This window comes from Dendrobates tinctorius, unplaced genomic scaffold (assembly GCF_039654945.1).
Source record: "Dendrobates tinctorius isolate UK_male_01 unplaced genomic scaffold, ASM3965494v1 ptg000081l, whole genome shotgun sequence".
NCBI lineage: Eukaryota > Metazoa > Chordata > Amphibia > Anura > Dendrobatidae > Dendrobates > Dendrobates tinctorius.
In genome coordinates, this window is record NW_027361749.1 from 3,978 (window position 1) to 21,667 (window position 17,690).

General features: G+C 42.8%; 1 protein-coding gene across 2 annotated transcripts in view; it reads left to right on the plus strand.

Moving 5' to 3' along the window:
* The first annotated feature begins 11,895 nt into the window (after window positions 1-11,895).
* The window catches only part of LOC141096858 (transcription initiation factor TFIID subunit 4B-like), a 186,563-nt gene continuing 180,768 nt past the window's right edge, over window positions 11,896-17,690 (plus strand). For both annotated transcript variants that reach the window (XM_073583696.1, XM_073583697.1), the window contains exons 1-2: window positions 11,896-12,042; window positions 13,523-14,203. In XM_073583696.1, coding sequence (XP_073439797.1) covers window positions 12,037-12,042; window positions 13,523-14,203 — 687 coding nt within the window. In that variant the 5' untranslated portion in view covers window positions 11,896-12,036. The remainder of the gene's footprint in view (window positions 12,043-13,522; window positions 14,204-17,690) is intronic.

Here is a 17,690-nt window from a genome sequence, read left to right on the forward strand (position 1 = left end):
CAGTGAAGAAGGCGTCCTGGAGTATTGTAGAGTAAACAGATACTAATTGACCCTGTAATTGCCCAGCAGTAGTTATGAAGTGGTAGTGGCAAATTGGCCCTGTAGTTAGACACCGGCAGAGGAGCAAGGCAGCAGTAGTTATGGCGGTAGAGGCAAATTAGCCCTGTAATTAGACACCGGCAGAGGAGCAAGGCAGCAGTAGTTATGGCGGTATAGGCAAATTGGCCCTGTAATTAGACACTGGCAGAGGAGCAAGGCAGCAGTAGTTATGGCGGTAGAGGCAAATTAGCCCTGTAATTAGACACCGGCAGAGGAGCAAGGCAGCAGTAGTTATGGCGGTAGAGGCAAATTGATCCTGTAATTAGACACCGGCAGAGGAGCAAGGCAGCAGTAGTTATGGCGGTATAGGCAAATTGGCCCTGTAATTAGACACCGGCAGAGGAGCAATGCAGCAGTAGTTATGGCGGTATAGGCAAATTGGCCCTGTAATTAGACACCGGCAGTAAACAGGCATAGACCAAGGCAGCAGTAGTTATGGTGGTACAGGCAATGCCAAGCGTCCGCACAGCAAGTCGGCGTGAGGTAAATGACGCAATTTCACGAATGCAAGATGGCGTCGGCGAAATCTCGCGAGATTTCGCCGACGTCGTTAAGGCTGTGTGCACACGCTGCGGATTAGGTGCGGATTCATCCGCGCGGATTTTGTAAAATCCGCAGGTGAAACCGCAGGTCAAAAGACCTGCGGATTGCTCTGCGGTTTTGCCCTGCGGTTTTTCATCTCCTCAATAGAGGAGATGGCAAACCGCAGGAGAATCCGCAGAAAGAATTGACATGTCAATTCTTTCTGCGGATTGAAAACCGCAGATAATCCGCGCGGAAAATTTCGCACCGTCTGCACTGCGGTTTTTGATTCCCATAGGGAATCATGGTACTGTAAACCGCAGCAAAATCCGCAGCGTGTGCACACAGCCTCACACCTCTTGCCATGTTAACCCTCAACACACCACACCGCCTCAACACACACTCCTCTCACCTCCACTCATGTCCACTCACTCTTTCACTCCACATACGTTCCTTTCTCTCACTCCGTTTCTCATACTCACTCCGTCATCGTCGCTGCCCCGACATCTTCCTCCGCCGCCGCGATCCAGGATCCAGACGTTCTCCAGGCCGCCGACATGTTCTTGCGGGACGCCATCTTGGATTTCGTGAAGTCCCGCGATATTCAAGATGGCGTCGCCGCAACAACATGTCGCTGGCATGGGCGACATCGGGATCCAAAATGGCGTCGGCGTAATCTCGCGAGATTTCGCTGACGCCATCTTTTTGGATCCTGATGTCGGCGGCCTGGAGAACGTCTGGATCGTGGCGGCGGAGGAAGATGTCGGGGCAGCGACGATGACGGTGTGAGTATGAGAAACGGAGTGAGAGAAAGGAACGTATGTGGAGTGAAAGAGTGAGTGGAGGTGAAAGGTGAGAGGAGTGTGTGTTGAGGCGGTGTGGTGTGTTGAGGGTTAACGTGCGTGTGTGTGTGTGGTGACGTCACCGGTTACAACTGGACGGAAGTTGTTACAACCGGAAGCTGGTTAGGGCATTTATTATTATAGATAGTATTTCTCAGAACAAATTCATATCGCCTCAATCAGATCCTCCTTTATAGATGACCTCAAATCTGACCTAATTATTTTAAGGCTAGAGAACAACCTTTCTACACTAACTTGGGTTGGTGGCAAAGCAGTAACCACATGGGCAACATCTCTCGCAATTTCGGGGTATAAAAGAATTGCCTCGTGCAGTCAGTTTTGATGAATGATTGAACTCTTCTACTTTGAGAGCAAGTGAAAAATTTTGCTGAAACATGGTCAATCTGTTTTCTATCTGAGTGGAATCTTTTTCCCTGCGGCAACGCTTTGCCTGCTCTGTCGTCCAAATACTTGTCGAAATCAAACTCCTCATCTGATGAGAATGAAGGAACGGCAGCAGCAGCACTGGCAGGACCTGAGTCCTCTTGCTCTTGTCCTGTGGCCCACTCATCCTAGCTGCTACCTCAATCTTCTTTTCCTTTAGTAAGCTGTTGATCATCCAGCAATATATGATGACTCAGGTCCACATAAACAGCTGCAAGAAAATTTTTATTTGCCAATAGCAGGTCTCTCTCTCCGTTTCATTGAAGCAGCAATGCCATCTACGATTAAACCACCTTTTTCGGAAAGGCAAAACAACAAGTTCTTCCACTCCTTTATAAAAATGCCAGGAGTTAAATCCTCAGCTTGTAACTTTTTAGTCACTGTAAATGGGTGATGAAGCAATTCCTTCCATTCAGCCACCTGTGTCCATTGACCTTCATGTAGTATTACCTGCCGTATCTACAAGGAAGGGTTTCAGGTCAAGCAATCGCTCCATTAAATAGGTGCTGTACCACAGAGTGGCTTGATCCACAATTGCCCCTTTTCCAGCACATCACTTCAAGATGGAGTCGATTTTAGGGGTTCTGGCAGCAATAGCCAATTTCCTCACTTTGCTAATCAGTTCCAGCATGTCCCTCTTTCAGACTATCTCTTATTGCCAGCTGCAGCGTGTGCACAACACAGCGCATGTGATGAATAGGAAAGGTGTGAAGCAGCTTCATCAAGATCATCTAATTGTACAGAATCATTTTGCTGTTCTTCTGTAGTAATAGGTTTGTTCCTCCATTATGGGAACAGGACTGTGGCCTTCCATCTCCAACATACAGAATGTGAAATGTTCTTCTAGCTGCTGTTCACCTTCATTATTCACATTCATCAGTTTAATTGTATTTATCATGTTTGAAGCATTATCAGTTAGAATAGCAAGGACCCGTTCTTTTTTGAGTTCATAATCTTGCAGAACTTTTTCCACTAAGGTCTGGAGAAACTGGCTGCTGTGATGAGCTTTAGTATCTTTTACTTCCAGTGTCTTAGTAACAATTTTTTTTGTTATCACGAACATATCGAACGTTGATAGCAAAGTTGTTCACTCTGTGACATGTGCTGGCATCCATTTTAAGAAATACAAAGCATCTCTTGAGAGTCTTTTTAAGATCTTCCTTTTGTTTAAGTGCTTCAATTACTAATTTTCTAAAACTTTCTCTTTCCAGAGAAACACCAAGTTTGCGAGCCATTTCTCCATTGAGCTGTAAAAGCTGGTTGTGCAAATAATAATGGCTCACTATCTGTCATAACAAGCTCGATGAGCTGTCTTTTAAAAACATCTGTCATTGTTGCAGTAACTTTTTCACTTACAAAATATCTTGTAACTGACGTTTGAGATGCTCTTTCCCCGTCCTTTGCCTGGCGGGAAGTGCTTGTCTCTGGTTTCTTGGTGCTGCTGTGATCTTTTTCAGTCACAGCTTTGTAAACTTCTGGGTGGCAGCATTGTAAATGTCTTTTTAGATTGGAAGCTCTTGAAGGAGCATTTTTACCACTGCCTGAGTATTCACTGATTTTGGCATCACAGCATTTGTTTTCATCTGTGTCACTTAAACGTGTGTCAGTGTATTTCTTGAGTAACTGTGAAATGCTCAAATACAGCTGACTTCATAAGATGCTTCTTAGACATTTTGTAATTATGTAAATTCGCTTTCAAAAAAATTTTGTCTTGTAAAAGAATGAAGTATACTGTAATTCTTGCAAGAATAGGGAATCTTGCACTGTATAATTTGGGATAGAAATAAAATAATGCATAAATCAATAGGACAGATGTGAAGTATAAAGTTTTTAAAATGTGTTATAGCTTTACTCTGAACTTTCAATGTCAAGGCTTATCTCAGCAGGGTACAGCTCACTAAATGCTTCACATCATATTTCTTCAGCCTATGAAGAGGGGAGGAGGGAACGGAGCATGTTTTTGCTGAATCACATTCCAGAACACGCACACGCACACACACACACCCTCATCCTGATACTGTACAATAACGATCCTGTTACTGTATTTCTGAATGAGATGTTAGAAAACTTTTTTTTTTTCTAATAAACTCCCACGACAGCACCCAGGAGGAGGTTGTCCTCTTGTCCGAATAGGGACAGGAACTTCTGCAGCGTCCGTGCCATAGAAGAAGCGGGCCCCCCTTCCAACGTCTCAGTTGCGATCCGATGTCTCGGGCGCCCGGAAGTGACGTCAGATGCCGGCCGGCGAGAGCAGATCGTCACTTCCTATTTGCGTTCCAGGCTGGAATGCAGGGGCAGATTTTAAAGGAAAAGACCGGATTAACCCTGGCGGCTACCGGATAAGACTGGGAAGGGGGACCCCCACGTGGGGGGGAGGAGCACTGATCCGGTCACCCTACTTAAAGGACCCCTGGATGGAAGATCAAATAAGGTAGGACAATTGTGTTACCATGGAAATTGATCCTTCCCGCTCTGCATCTGTGGAGCCCAGTGCAAATCCGATCCCTGTAAGTATTCAGGCATTGAATCTTCTCCAGGGTGCAGGCCTCAGTTATTAAACAATTTTCACCTTCTCTCTTTTTTTAGGGGGACAAGGATCCTGCACCCATGGGCAAATCCAAACCTAATAACCTGGAAATGTGCTTTATGTGAGAATAAGCTATCCTCATACCAAGTCCCTATGTCGAGGCTGTATTGAAAAAGTCCTTAAGGACGAACAGCCATCGCTAAAGCAGGACATTAAAGGTGTTGTACACCAGGAAATTCAGGCCTCTCTGGCATCCTTTTCTCAATTAATACCTGCCCTATTGCTCTTCCAACAGCAAAAAGGAGGAAGCTACAGCAGGAGGATTCGGACTTGCAGGATTCATTCGAGGAAGAGTTCCAAGAAGAGGGCGAACTGAGCTCGGATTCAGATTCAGGGGAAAATTGATACTACTTCTCCGCATGGAGTAACTCCTAACAGCCGTGAGAAGTACCATGGAGGGTAGAGGAGAAAAAGCTGACGCGATCCGTACAGGAAGGAAGGAGGCTTGCGTTCCAAAATGAAGCTGTACTTCCCCATACATAAAAATATAAGGTTACTAGTACTTGAGGAATGGAAGACTCCTGAGGAGAGGCTGAGTACAGTCATGGCCAAAAGTTTTTGAGAATTACACAAATATTAATTTTTACAAAGTCTACTGCTTCATTTTTTCTAATGGCAATTTGCATATACTCCAGAATGTTATAAAGAGTGATCAGCTTAACAGCAATTACTTGCAAAGTCAATATTTGCCTAGAAAATGAACTTTATCCCCCAAAACACATTTCAACATCATTGCAGCCCTGCCTTAAAAGGACCAGCTAACATCGTTTCAGCGATTGATCTCCAGCCCTGTCCTCATCAACACCCACACCTGTGTTAATGGAGCAATCTGTCATGATTAAGTAAGAATGACACCACTGGACACTTTAAAAGGAGGCTGGTGCTTGGCATCATTGTTTCTCTTCTGTTAACCATGGTTATCTCTAAAGAAACACGTGCAGTCATCATTGCACTGCACAAAAATGGCTTAACAGGGAAGAGTATCGCAGCTAGAAAGATTGCACCTCAGTCAACAATCTATCGTATCATCAAGAACTTCAAGGAGAGGGGTTCCCTTGTTGCCAAAAAGGCTCCAGGGCGCCCAAGAAAGACCAGCAAGCGCCAGGACCGTCTCTTAAAAGTGTTTCAGCTGCAGGATCGGGCTACCAGGAGTGCAGAGCTTGCTCAGGAATGGCAGCAGGCAGGTGTGAGTGCATCTGCACGCACTGTGAGGCGGAGACTCTTGGAGCAAGGCCTGGTCTCAAGGAGGGCAGCAAAGAAGCCACTTCTCTCCAGGAAAAACATCATGGACAGACTGATATTCTGCAAGAGGTACAGGGAGTGGACTGCTGAGGACTGGGGTAAAGTCATTTTCTCTGATGAATCCCCTTTTCGATTGTTTGGGACATCTGGAAAACTGCTTATTCGGAGAAGACCAGGTGAGCGCTACCACCAGTCTTGTCTCATGCCAACTGTCAAGCATCCTGAAACCATTCACGTGTGGGGTTGCTTCTCAGCCAAGGGAATGGGCTCTCTCTGTCTTGCCAAAAATCACAGCTATGAATAAAGAATGGTACCAGAATGTCCTCCAAGAGCAACTTCTCCCAACCGTCCAAGAGCAGTTTGGCGATCAACAATGCCTTTTTCAACATGATGGAGCACCTTGCCATAAAGCAAAGGTGATAACTAAATGGCTCAGGGAACAAAACAGATTTTGGGACCATGGCCTGGAAACTCCCCAGATCTTAATCCCATTGAGAACTTGTGGTCAATCATCAAGAAACGGGTGGACAAACAAAAACCTTCAAATTCAGACAAAATAAAGGCATTGATTTTGCAAGAATGGACTGCTATCAGTCAGAATTTGATCCAGAAGTTGATTGAGAGCATGCCAGGGAGAATTGCTGAGGTCCTGAAGAAGGGTCAACACTGCAAATATTGACTTGCTGCATTAACTCATTCTAACTGTCAATATAACCTTTTGTTACTACTATGATTGCAATTATATTTCTGTATGTGATAACATCTGACAAACACATAAAAACCAGAGGCCAGCAGATCATGTGAAAATATATTTGTGTCATTCTCAAAACTTTTGGCCATGACTGTACTCCATCAGAACTAAAAGAAAGATTCCCGGTGGATGACAAGGCGGCAGGGTGCTGGTCCGAAATACGCAAAGTAGACGTCCAGGTTGCTCGAGTAACAAAGACTACCTTGCCCTTTGTGGATTCCTCTCAGTTGAAGGACCCTTTAGAGCGTAAAATGGAAGATCTCAGGAAATCCTGGGAGACGTTGGCAGCTCTATTGAGCACAAATGCGGTCTCAACATCTGTCTCACGATCAATGTCCCGCTGGCCAACCCAGCTAGAAGACCACTTAGCATCAGGCACTCCCCGAGAAGAGATCCTGGCTTCTTCCTTTGCTCCAGAATGCTACGGCTTTCCTAGCGGACGCCTCTGCAGTGTCCCTCTGAGTAACCGCTAGAGCTGCAGCCCTATCCAACTCTGAGATGAGCACTTTGGCTCAAGTCATGGACAGGGGATGTTGCGTCAAAAATGAAATTATACTCGATTCCCTTTAAGGGCAAATATATGTTTGGACCTGCGTTAGATGAATTGTTAGAGAAGGTCTGAGACAAAGTCTTTGCCAGAGCCTAAGACTGCAAAAAAAGACCCTTTCGTCTTACACGGGAGCAATCTCCCCACTACAAAGACAAGGGCAAAACGGGAAGATGGAGCTACCCCAAAGGGGGCCAGGGCAGGAACCTTTCTCTGCCAGGATCAGTATAAGAGTAGACCATGACTCTCAGAGAAAGGTGGGAGGGCGCATCTCCCACTTCCTCCCAAGGTGTTGGGATTTATCCACCAACCCCTGGGTTCTATTCAGGAAGGCACAAGAATAGAGTTCTCTTCTCGTCCCCCACAGAGAATAAGAATAACCCAACTACCGACTCAGTCTCTCTAATCCACACTGGAAGCGGGCCTGAAAATCTTGCTAGCCTCAGGGGCAGTCTCTCTGGTCCCCGAGAGCGAAAAAAACAGGAGTCACTACTCCAGGCTCTTCCTGGTTAAAAAAAAAAAAAAAAAAAAAAAATCCCAAACTGGTCCCACAGAATGATAATAAACTTGAAACCCCTAAACCAGTTTATCCATTACAGGCAATTCAAGATGGAGACTAAAATCGACAGTTCCTCTGATATTATTATTATTATTATTATTATTATTATTATTATTATTATTATTTCAGCATGGCAACAATCTATCTAAAAGAAACATTCTACCATATCCCAATTCATCCCAGTCATCGGAAATTGTAAAGGTTTGCCGTAACCCAGGCAAAAGTGCTTCATTACCAGTTCAACGTCCTCCCATTTGGAATCTCATCGGCACCACGAATCTTCACGAAGATTGTCAGAGGCCATGGCCCACATCGGGGATCTTCATATTTGCATAGTCCCATATCTAGACTATATTTTGCTAATAGCACCGTCAGCGCAGATCCTGCGAGAACATTCAGAAATGACCCTACAGGTACTAACATCGCTCGGGTGGTTAGTAAATCATGAGACGTCAGAGCTCACTCCGTCTACAAAGATCATCTTGGGAGTCTTTCTGGATTCTCAGGCTCAGACATCCTTCCTGCCCAAGGAAAAACAAATCCAGCTGAAAGCAAGGATAAACATGCTTCGGAGCAGGAAGTCGGCGTCATTTAAGTTTTGCCATGTCGTTCCTTGGCTCCATGATGTCGTGCATCCAATCGATAGCCTGGGCCCAGGCACATGCCAGAGACCTTCAGAGGGTTATACTGGCATGATGGGACGGATCTCCCAAATCATTGAAAAAGAGGATATCAATACCATCCCAAGTACGAGCTTCATTAGCATGGTGGGTCAACCAAGGAAATTAAGCAACGGAGTGCCTTGGATCCAGAACCCATTAACTACCATAGAAGTAAACGCCAGCAAGGAGGGGATGGGGAGCTATGGTCTCTCAGACATCCTTCCAGGGTCTGTGGTCGGTTGAGATCAGCAAACAATCCTCGAACTTCCAGGAATTGAAAGCAGTGGCGGAGACCCTCAAAGCAGCCAGGTCTATAGTCCAGCAGACCCACATAAAGATCTACTCAGACAACGTGACCACGATATCCCATCTTCGACATCAGGGGAGCTCAAAACAGAGATCTGAACGCCATATCGGTGAGAATATTCTCCTGTGCCGAGAAATATCTTCTCTCGGTTTCCACTCTTCACATAAAGGGAGCAGACAACCGAGTGGCAGACTTCCTGAGCAGAAAAGATGTTCACCCAGGAGAGTGGAGCCTAAACCCAGAAGTGTTCCAGATGTTGGTCGAAAGATGGGGGTTCCCAGGGGTTGACCTATTTGCGAACCATCAGAATGCAAAGGCACCCCGATATTTTTCTCTAAACCCAGACAGCAGATGTCTAGGCAAAGACGCCTTGGCCCACCAATGGCAATTCCATCTGGCTTACGCCTTTCCTCCAATCCCGCTGTTGCCAAGAACCCTCCAGAAGATAAGGGACGAGCAGACCGGAGTCATTCTTGTGGTACCACTTTGGCCAAAAAAAAGCTGGTGCGGCACCATATCCAGCATGAAGGTGGACTGTCCTCTGATCCTTCCACCAATCAGAGACCTCTTACACCAGGTTCCAGTTTATCACCTGGACATAGAGAGGTTACGTCTGACTGCTTGGCTTCTGAATTCCTAATCTTGAGGGCCAGGGTCCTGCCTGACAGGGTCATCTGCATGCTTCAAAAAAGCAGGAAGCCAGTAACCAATGCCATATACCAGAAGACGTGGAAAACCTTTAGGTCATGGTATGTTCCAGAGAATCCAAACCCTCAACGACCAAATATCGCCCGAAATTCTAGATTTTTTTTTTTTTTTTTTTTCTTTTTGCAAAACTGGTTAGAGAAGGAGCTTAGACACAGTACCCTCAAAGTACAGGTAGCTGCATTAAGCTCTTACTTTGATAAAGCCTTAGCGGAACAGCGGTGGATAAAAAGATTTATGACCGCAGCTACTCTGCTTCGACCAAGAGCAACTAGTCGAGTCTCCCCTTGGGACCTCAACATTGTCCTTAAAGGATTAACGGTTCCGCCATTTGAGCCTCTGACGGAGATATTGTTAGACTGATTGGCCTGGAAAACCACATTCCTGGTGGCGATCACAACTGCCAGGAGAGTAGGGGAGTTACAGGCACTCTCGGGAGAAGAACCATACCTGAAAATAGGGGAAGATTGACTAGTGTTTCGATTGGCTCCCTCTTTCCTGCTGAAGGTAGATTTCCACAAAGACCAGGAAATAGTACTTTCTTTTTGCCAAAACCCTAAAAACAAAAAGGAAGAAGAGTTCCACTCCTTAGACGTGAGAAGATCAGTCTTGCATTAACTCAACAGGACTAGAGAGTGGAGGAAAGATAAGAAACTGTTGGTTCAGCCCTATGGCCAGAACAGGGGTAAGAAGATGTCAAAGGCTACAGTGGCTAACTGGATAAAGAAAGCAATTACTCAGACCTATGAGATCCAGGGTCTCATGCCCCCAGAGAAGCTCACAGCTCACTCCACTAGAGCAGTAGCGACTTAATAGGCGGACAAAGCCGGGGCATCCGTTGAGAAGATATGCAGAAGCTGCCACCTGGTTGTCTGTCCATACTTTTACTAAACATTATAAACTTGATTTATCAGCCATCAAAGACTTATCATTTGGGAGAAAAATTCTCCAGGCAGTAGTCCCTCCCTGAAACTATGTAGTCTTTGGTATTACTTCTGGGTGCTGTCGTGGGATGTTATTAGAGAAAAAGGAATTAGACTTACCGGTAATTCGGTTTCTAATAACAGACCATGACAGCACAGTTATTGCCCACCCTGCTATTGCATGTTTTTCGAATAAATATTAAGCATTCAGACTGTTGTGGTCCTTTAGAATAACACTGAGGAGTGAGGGTAGGAGGAGCTATTTGACCTCTTTCGTATTTCCTGTCCCTATTAGGATAAGAGGACAACCTCCTCCTGGGTGCTGTCGTGGTCAGTTATTAGAAACCAAATTACCGGTAAGTCGAATTCCTTTTCCCCTTGTATTCTATGTGTAGTGTATACAAGTCATAAGAGAAGCTAATTTCTCCAAAGATGAGCTAAGAGGAAAAACAAACTAAAACATCAAGCAGACAGAGACAGCATATACTGGACTATTAATTTATGCACAGTTTATTGAAAGTTTATATATGCTTTAGGAAGTACTTACCTTCATTAATCCTGCTTTCCTGTTCACTCCAGAAATTGAGAGGAATGTAAGCTTTCCTTCCCTGTGTTTTTTTTTTTCCCCTTTATCTGTAGGAGAGCAGGTTCACTACTTATGAACATAAACTGCAGCACAGATTCATCTCAGCTAAAAGTTTAGACCTTAGATCAGGAATAGGACAGACATTTATAGGACATTTCATAAATTTCCCAAATTCTTAGGAGAAAAATATTCCCCACAAACTGCACTGAACTACTGTACCCAATTTATTATATATTTTAGTAGTCTGAGTCGGTCCATTTTATTCAGACTCCACCAAAATGGACTCCGACTCCACAGCCCTGGTGCATATGCATCAAATTGGATCAGAAGTAGTTTTCAGACTTAGGACTTCAAACATGGTTGTGTATATTATTGTTTGAGCCATATTGGGAACTTGATAGTCAATACAGTCATGGCCAAAAGTGTTGGCACCCTTGAAATTGTTCGAGAAAATGTATTAATCCCAGGAAATTATTTCAATTACGCATTTTGTTTTTCTTTGTGTGAATTGAAACAAGACAAAAAACTGAGGGGGAGGGGGGAGACATATTTCCAAAATTGTGGGTAAATAATTTTGTTTCAAGCATGTGATGTTCGTTCAAACTTGCCTGTGGCAAGTAACAGATGTGGGCAATATGAAAATCACATCTGAAACCAGATTAAAAGGGGGCAAGTTGACTCAATCTTTGCATTGTGTGTTTGTGTATGCCGCACTAAGCATGGAGAACACAGAAGAAAATGATCTGAGACTTGATATCCTAAATTGTTAAACAATATCAATAATCTCAAGGGTACAAGTCCATCTCCAATGATCTTCATGTTCCTTTGTCCACTTACAAAAGTGAATGAATGCTTCAGAATATGCCGTAAATGGGATGCATGTATCAGTTACTGTCCCCAACATGTTCTATTAGCCACCAAATTTTCAGAGTTAAAGCGCGTTCAGACATCCGTACAAATCAGTTGGAGATTAGAGCACAATGCAAGGACTGGCCTAAGGTCTTCTGACCCTGGTGTGACCGTTTCATAGAAATATATCTCTGACCAATTTGTACATTCGTTTAATTCAACCTAAGTAAAAGAAATCTACAAATAAACTAGCGCTAATGATTACTTCTGTTATCATTTATTGTTTACTTAAAGAATTCTGGAAAACATCTGGTATCGAGCCTGGCGAGCAACAGTGAAAAAACGGTACCTCTGTCTGCATCATTAACACCAGTGTCACAAACAAAAACTTTTCAGAAGAACCCAAATATAATGCAGGTAAGTATCTATCAGATAAGTAAGTTTAAATGGGTCGTAAAATAAGCAGCCAACTTTTTCCACAATGTATGAGCAAGATGTATTTAAAGTCACCCTAAAAATATGCACACTCCAAGGGACCCTGGCAGGTCCCCTGTGCCCCCAGAACCACCAGAAGTTGCCTGCATGTGTAAATACCCTGCCTAACTGTCCCTGTATTACTTTTTCTAAAGATCTGTTTATGTAATGTAATTCTAAAGTCCATTTATGATGTTAATGAGAACTTTGACTAGTGTAGGGGGCTTTTGTGTCTCCAGACTAGTCAGTCCACTTAGAAGTACAAAGACTTTTGATCGTGTGCATTGCGCCTCTCTGAAGGCGGCACTTGTACACCTGGCTTTAGAAGGTCAATGATGAGAGGGGAAGAAGCCGCGCACATGCACGCGGTAAGTATAGCGCTAGCGCCGACGCTTGTAAGCTGTTACCACGCCCACAGGGGTGTGATATCTAAATGGCCCAATTAGTCTGAGGACACTAATGCCCCTACAACTAGTCAGTCCTCACTGAAGAGCACAAGTGTCCTTGCATCTGCCCATCAGCGTGCCCATGGCGTGATCGCGGGTTGCTGATAAGTTATCATGACAGCCCGGGAGTCTGCTGAAGACCCCTGTGCTTGTCATTATGGAGCGCCTTTAAAGCCCTGCCTGTGATAGAGCTTCAATGGAGACTGTGATTACTGTAATCCTAAGGAGAATTCATGAATGTAAAAGTAGTGGACATTCCCTATTATCCAATATTATAAAAGTTTGATTAGATATTATTCACTTCTTTCTTTGAGGCTCCCATTTCTTCTACAACTCGATTGTGGTGAAGAGGGGTTAGAATAAATCGGCAGTCCAGCATGTATGCTTTTCCACCACTGAGGACACATTCCGTATTTGAGTATTTTACATCAGTATTTGTAAGCTAAAATGATGAGTGAAAAAATGCAGAAGGGGTGACGTCTACTGTAGTATACTTTTTTTTTTCTGATTGTTGCACTCTTGATTTTAGCTTACAAATACTGATGTAAAATACTGACCGTGTGAATGTGGTCTTAAAGGGAACCTGTCATGTTTGATAACGCTATTAACTTGTAGGTTACTTTGCACATTAATAGTGTTTTGAAGGTGTTTGACCACTGTACTGAAAGTGCAGCACGCCGGAGAAAGTGAAATATATTCCTGCTGCCGGGCACATTCATAATGCTATGAATGTGCTCATAAACCCCATAGCTGCAGGCTAATAGCGTTATTGGACCTGACCGGTTCCCTTAAAGTTTAACAAGATGACAGCAAAGTGCATCAGATAGTTGTTTCCGTCATGCCCATACACTTTATGGCACCTATATATTTCTAGAGTATATTCTAAATTTATACTGAGCAAATCTTTCAAATATTTTTATAATTACAGGAAGAAGATTGTGTTTTTGAATTCTCCTTTTGTCTGTCTTCTGTTATAGTCTACTGCTGCATCAAGTGGAATTGTCAAGGTTTCCTCATCTGTAGCTTCTAAAACAAATGCCTCTGTTCCTTTTCCTACATTGGTTAGGATTTGCACTGCTCCACAAACAGTAGCTAATAGCCAAGCCGCCTCTACAGTAATAATCCGAGCCTCTGCCCCTTCTGCTGCAGCCATTACCTGCACATCACCTGCTGTCACAACCACGTCTCCATCCACAATGGGCATTACAAGCCCTTCTGCCCTGGCCTTAAATTGCAGCACTGTCGCTGTGTTACCTGTTAGAACTTCTCTAGCTCCAGTTACACCCATTGCAGTAAATACTTGCAGTTCAGTTGTGATGCCGACAAATGTATGCCCTCCCCCAGTTCTAGCGGCTACTGCTGCCTCTGCAATACCCACCCCTGCTAAACAAACAGCAAATCTAGTCAAAGCCTTCATCCCATCCGGTGGACCTCAGACCGGTACTAGTGGCTCTACTTTCAAGATAGCTGGCAGTAATGTTTGCAGTGCAACTACTCCAGCTGGAACATCAATCATAGTTTCCAGCATATCCCCTTTGGTTACCTCTTCTATGAGAGAAAATGCCCGATCAGTGCAAATACAAGCAAGCGTTCCTCCGGCAGCCTCCAAAGTGTGCAAAGCTGAGCCTCTGAGTAAAGCACAGCCTGCAAGTACCACAGTAAGTATACATGTTCTTCTATTGCAGCCTACTTGTGATATTCTCAAGTTTGATCGTTATCACCTTCTCATTGGATGGACGCTAACTTACCGATTGCTGGGGGTGTCTCAGACAAGCTTGGCTATTGCCGGCCTTTTCCATTAAGTATGAATCGGCCACGCCATTCATTCACACAGAGCTGTTCAGAGCCCCTGTTCTCTCGATTGGTGGGGGTCCCACTTTTCTGAACCCTGGTGATCAAAAAGTTATATACAGTCCTATTGATGGGGGACAACATGGGTCAGTTTTTGTAGGATAAAGTTGCTAGTTAATCCGTTAAATGGGTTGTGCACATGCCTAAAAAGTTTTTGTTTTGCCAATATAAATTCTAGAGATTTTCCCATCTTGTACACTTTTCTTTAATTCTGTGTTTGTAATTTCTCCATTATTGCTCCTGGAAATGCATTAACATGTTTGTCTCAAAGTGTCTATTCACCTCCTCAATGGGGCATGTTTTTAAGTTCACACTGTCTAATTGCACTTTCCCTGACATGGGGAAGGGTATTGCCTTCATGTCAGTTTAATCATACATTTCCAGAAGGGTTAATACATGAACCGCACATTGCAAACTGATGCCTTACAACTGTTGTTTTACAGGGAATACAAGCATTTCTTAAAATGTGCTTGTCTGGAGAGATGACTGGTCCTCTTCCAATAAAAATCTGGCCTTTCTGTCAAACTGGCATCAATATTAGTTGACTGTTTTCTACTTATCCATCCTGGTACAGTGCACCTATAAAATAAATATATATATATATATATATATATATATATATATATAATATATATACACAGTGGCATGCAAAAGTTTAGGCACCTCTGGTCAAAATTACTGTTATTGTGAACAGTTAAGCAAGTTGAAGATAAAATGATCTCTAAAAGGCTTAAAGTTAAAGATGACACATTTGTTTTGTATTTTAGCCTAAAAAGTAATACACATTGTAATGTTTTCACATTTTAAAAATTACAAAAAGAAAAATGGTCCGATGCTAAAGTTTGGGCACCTTTGGAGATTTGTGTGCTCAGATAACTTTGACCAAGGTTTCAGACCTTAATTAGCCTGTAAGGGATATGGCTTGTTCACCCTCAATGTTAGGAACGGCCAGCTGATGCAGGTTCCACAGGTTTAGAAACACATAGCCTCCTCTAACCTTGTGCAAAAAAACAGCCACCATGGGTTCTTTTAAGCAGCTGCCTAGCACTCTGAAAATGAAAATGGTGGAGGCCCACAAAGCAGGAGACGGCTATAAGAAGATAGCAAAGCATTTTCAAGTTGTCCTTTCCTCAGTTCAATGTAATTCAGAAATAGCAGTTTACAGGAACAGTGGAGGTCAAGATAAGGTCTGGAAGGCCCAGCAAAATTTCAGAGAGAGCTGCTTGTAGGATTGCTAGAAAGGCATATCAGAACCCCCACTTGACTGCAAAAGACCTTCAGAAAGATTTAGCAGATTCTGGAGTTGTGGTAATTGTTCTACTGTTCAGAGACACCTTATCAAATATGGCCTTCATGGAAGAGTCATCAGAAGAAAACCTCTCCTGCACCCTCACCATAAAATTTAGCATCGGAGGTATGCAAAAGAACATCTAAACAAGCCCAATGCATTTTAGAAACAAGTCCTGTGAATCGTTGAAGTTAAAATAAAACTCTTTGGTCGCAATGATCAAAGGTATGTGCAGAGAAAAAATTGCATAGAATTTCAGGAAAAGAACATCTCTCCAACCATTAAGCATGGGGATGGATCAATCATGCTTTGGAGTTGTGTTGCAGACAATGGCACAGGGAACATTTCACAGGTAGAGGGAAGAATGGAGTCAATGAAATTTCAACAAATTCTTGATGCAAACATAACACCATGTGTAAAAAAGCTGAATTTCAAAACAGGATGACTTCTACAAATGGATAATCACACACATCAAAATCCACACTAGACTACCTCAAAAGGCGATAGCTAGAGGTTTTTCAATGGCCCTCACAGTCCCCCGATTCGATCATCATTGAAAATCTGTGGCTAGTCCTCAAAATAGCAGTGCATGCAAGACGACCCAGGAATCTCACAGAAATGGAAGAATTTTCCAAGGAAGAATGGATGAAAATCCATCAAACAAGAATTGAAAGACTTGGCTGGCTTCTAAAAGTGTTTATAAGCTGTGATATTTTAAAAGGGAGTGCTACTAGGTACTAACTATGCAGGGTGCCCAAAATTTTGCATTGGCCTATTTTCCTTATTGTAATTTTTAAAATGTGAAAAATGACAATATAATTTTTTTGGCCTAAAATACAGAGAAAATGTGTCATCTTTAACTTTAGCCCTTTTAGAGCTCATTCCATCTTCAACTTGCTTAACTGGTCACAATAACAGTAATTTTGACCAGGGGTGCCAAAACTTTTAAATGCCACTGTGTGTGTATATATGTGTGTGTGTGTGTGTGTGTATATATATATATATATATATATATATATATATATATATATATATATATATATATATATATATATATATATATATATATATAATATATCATTACTCTTCTTCCCATCTGGGTTCATCTATTGTAATGCAGAAGGTGAAATCTGCGGATAAATGTCAATTGTAATGTCCTCCTCCTGCTATCTAGTACAGCAGGTAAGTTCTCCACATACTGTAAAATCTGTTTTCAGAGAAATAGTTGACATAGTCATTGGATTTTACATAAACCGAGTATTCATCATGTTTAGCTGCAGGATCGTACTTGGTACTTTATAGTGATATTTTCATCAGTAACGTCGATCCCTGCATTAACAAGTGGAAATTACAGTAACAGTGCATCTTCCAGCTTCTATGAGGTTGGGGGGTGATCTCAGAGGAAGGCGGCTTTTACTGCCAAAACACTATTTTGTTTTTTTTTATGTATGTTTTGCAAAATCCTTTTATTTACACTAAATTAAACAGGTTTTAGCAACTCCATAGAAGTTTAGACATTGTTCTTTAAAATATCATTGGTTTTGTTTAGTTTTATTTTATTTTGTTTTTTTTTTTTTTTTTTTAGGCATCCTTTATACCAGTGTTCCCCAACTCCAGTCCTCAAGGCCCACCAACAGGCCATGTTTTCAGGATTTCCTTTGTATTGCACAGGTGATGGAATTATCACCTGGGCAATACTAAGGAAATCCTGAAAACATGACCTGTTGGTGGATCCACCCCCATTCGTAATGGTTGGCGAGATGTTCTTTTCCTGAAATTCGGTGTTCTTTTTCTCCACACATACCTTTTGATCATTGTGGCCAATGAGTTTATTTTAGCCTCATCGGTCCACAGGACTTGTTTCCAAAATGCATCAATCTTGTTTAGATGTTCTTTTACATACTTCTGATGCTAAATTTATAGCTGATGACACAGGAGAGGTTTTCTTGTGATAACTTTTCCATGAAGGCCATATTCGTACAGGTGTATCTGAACAGTAGAATAAA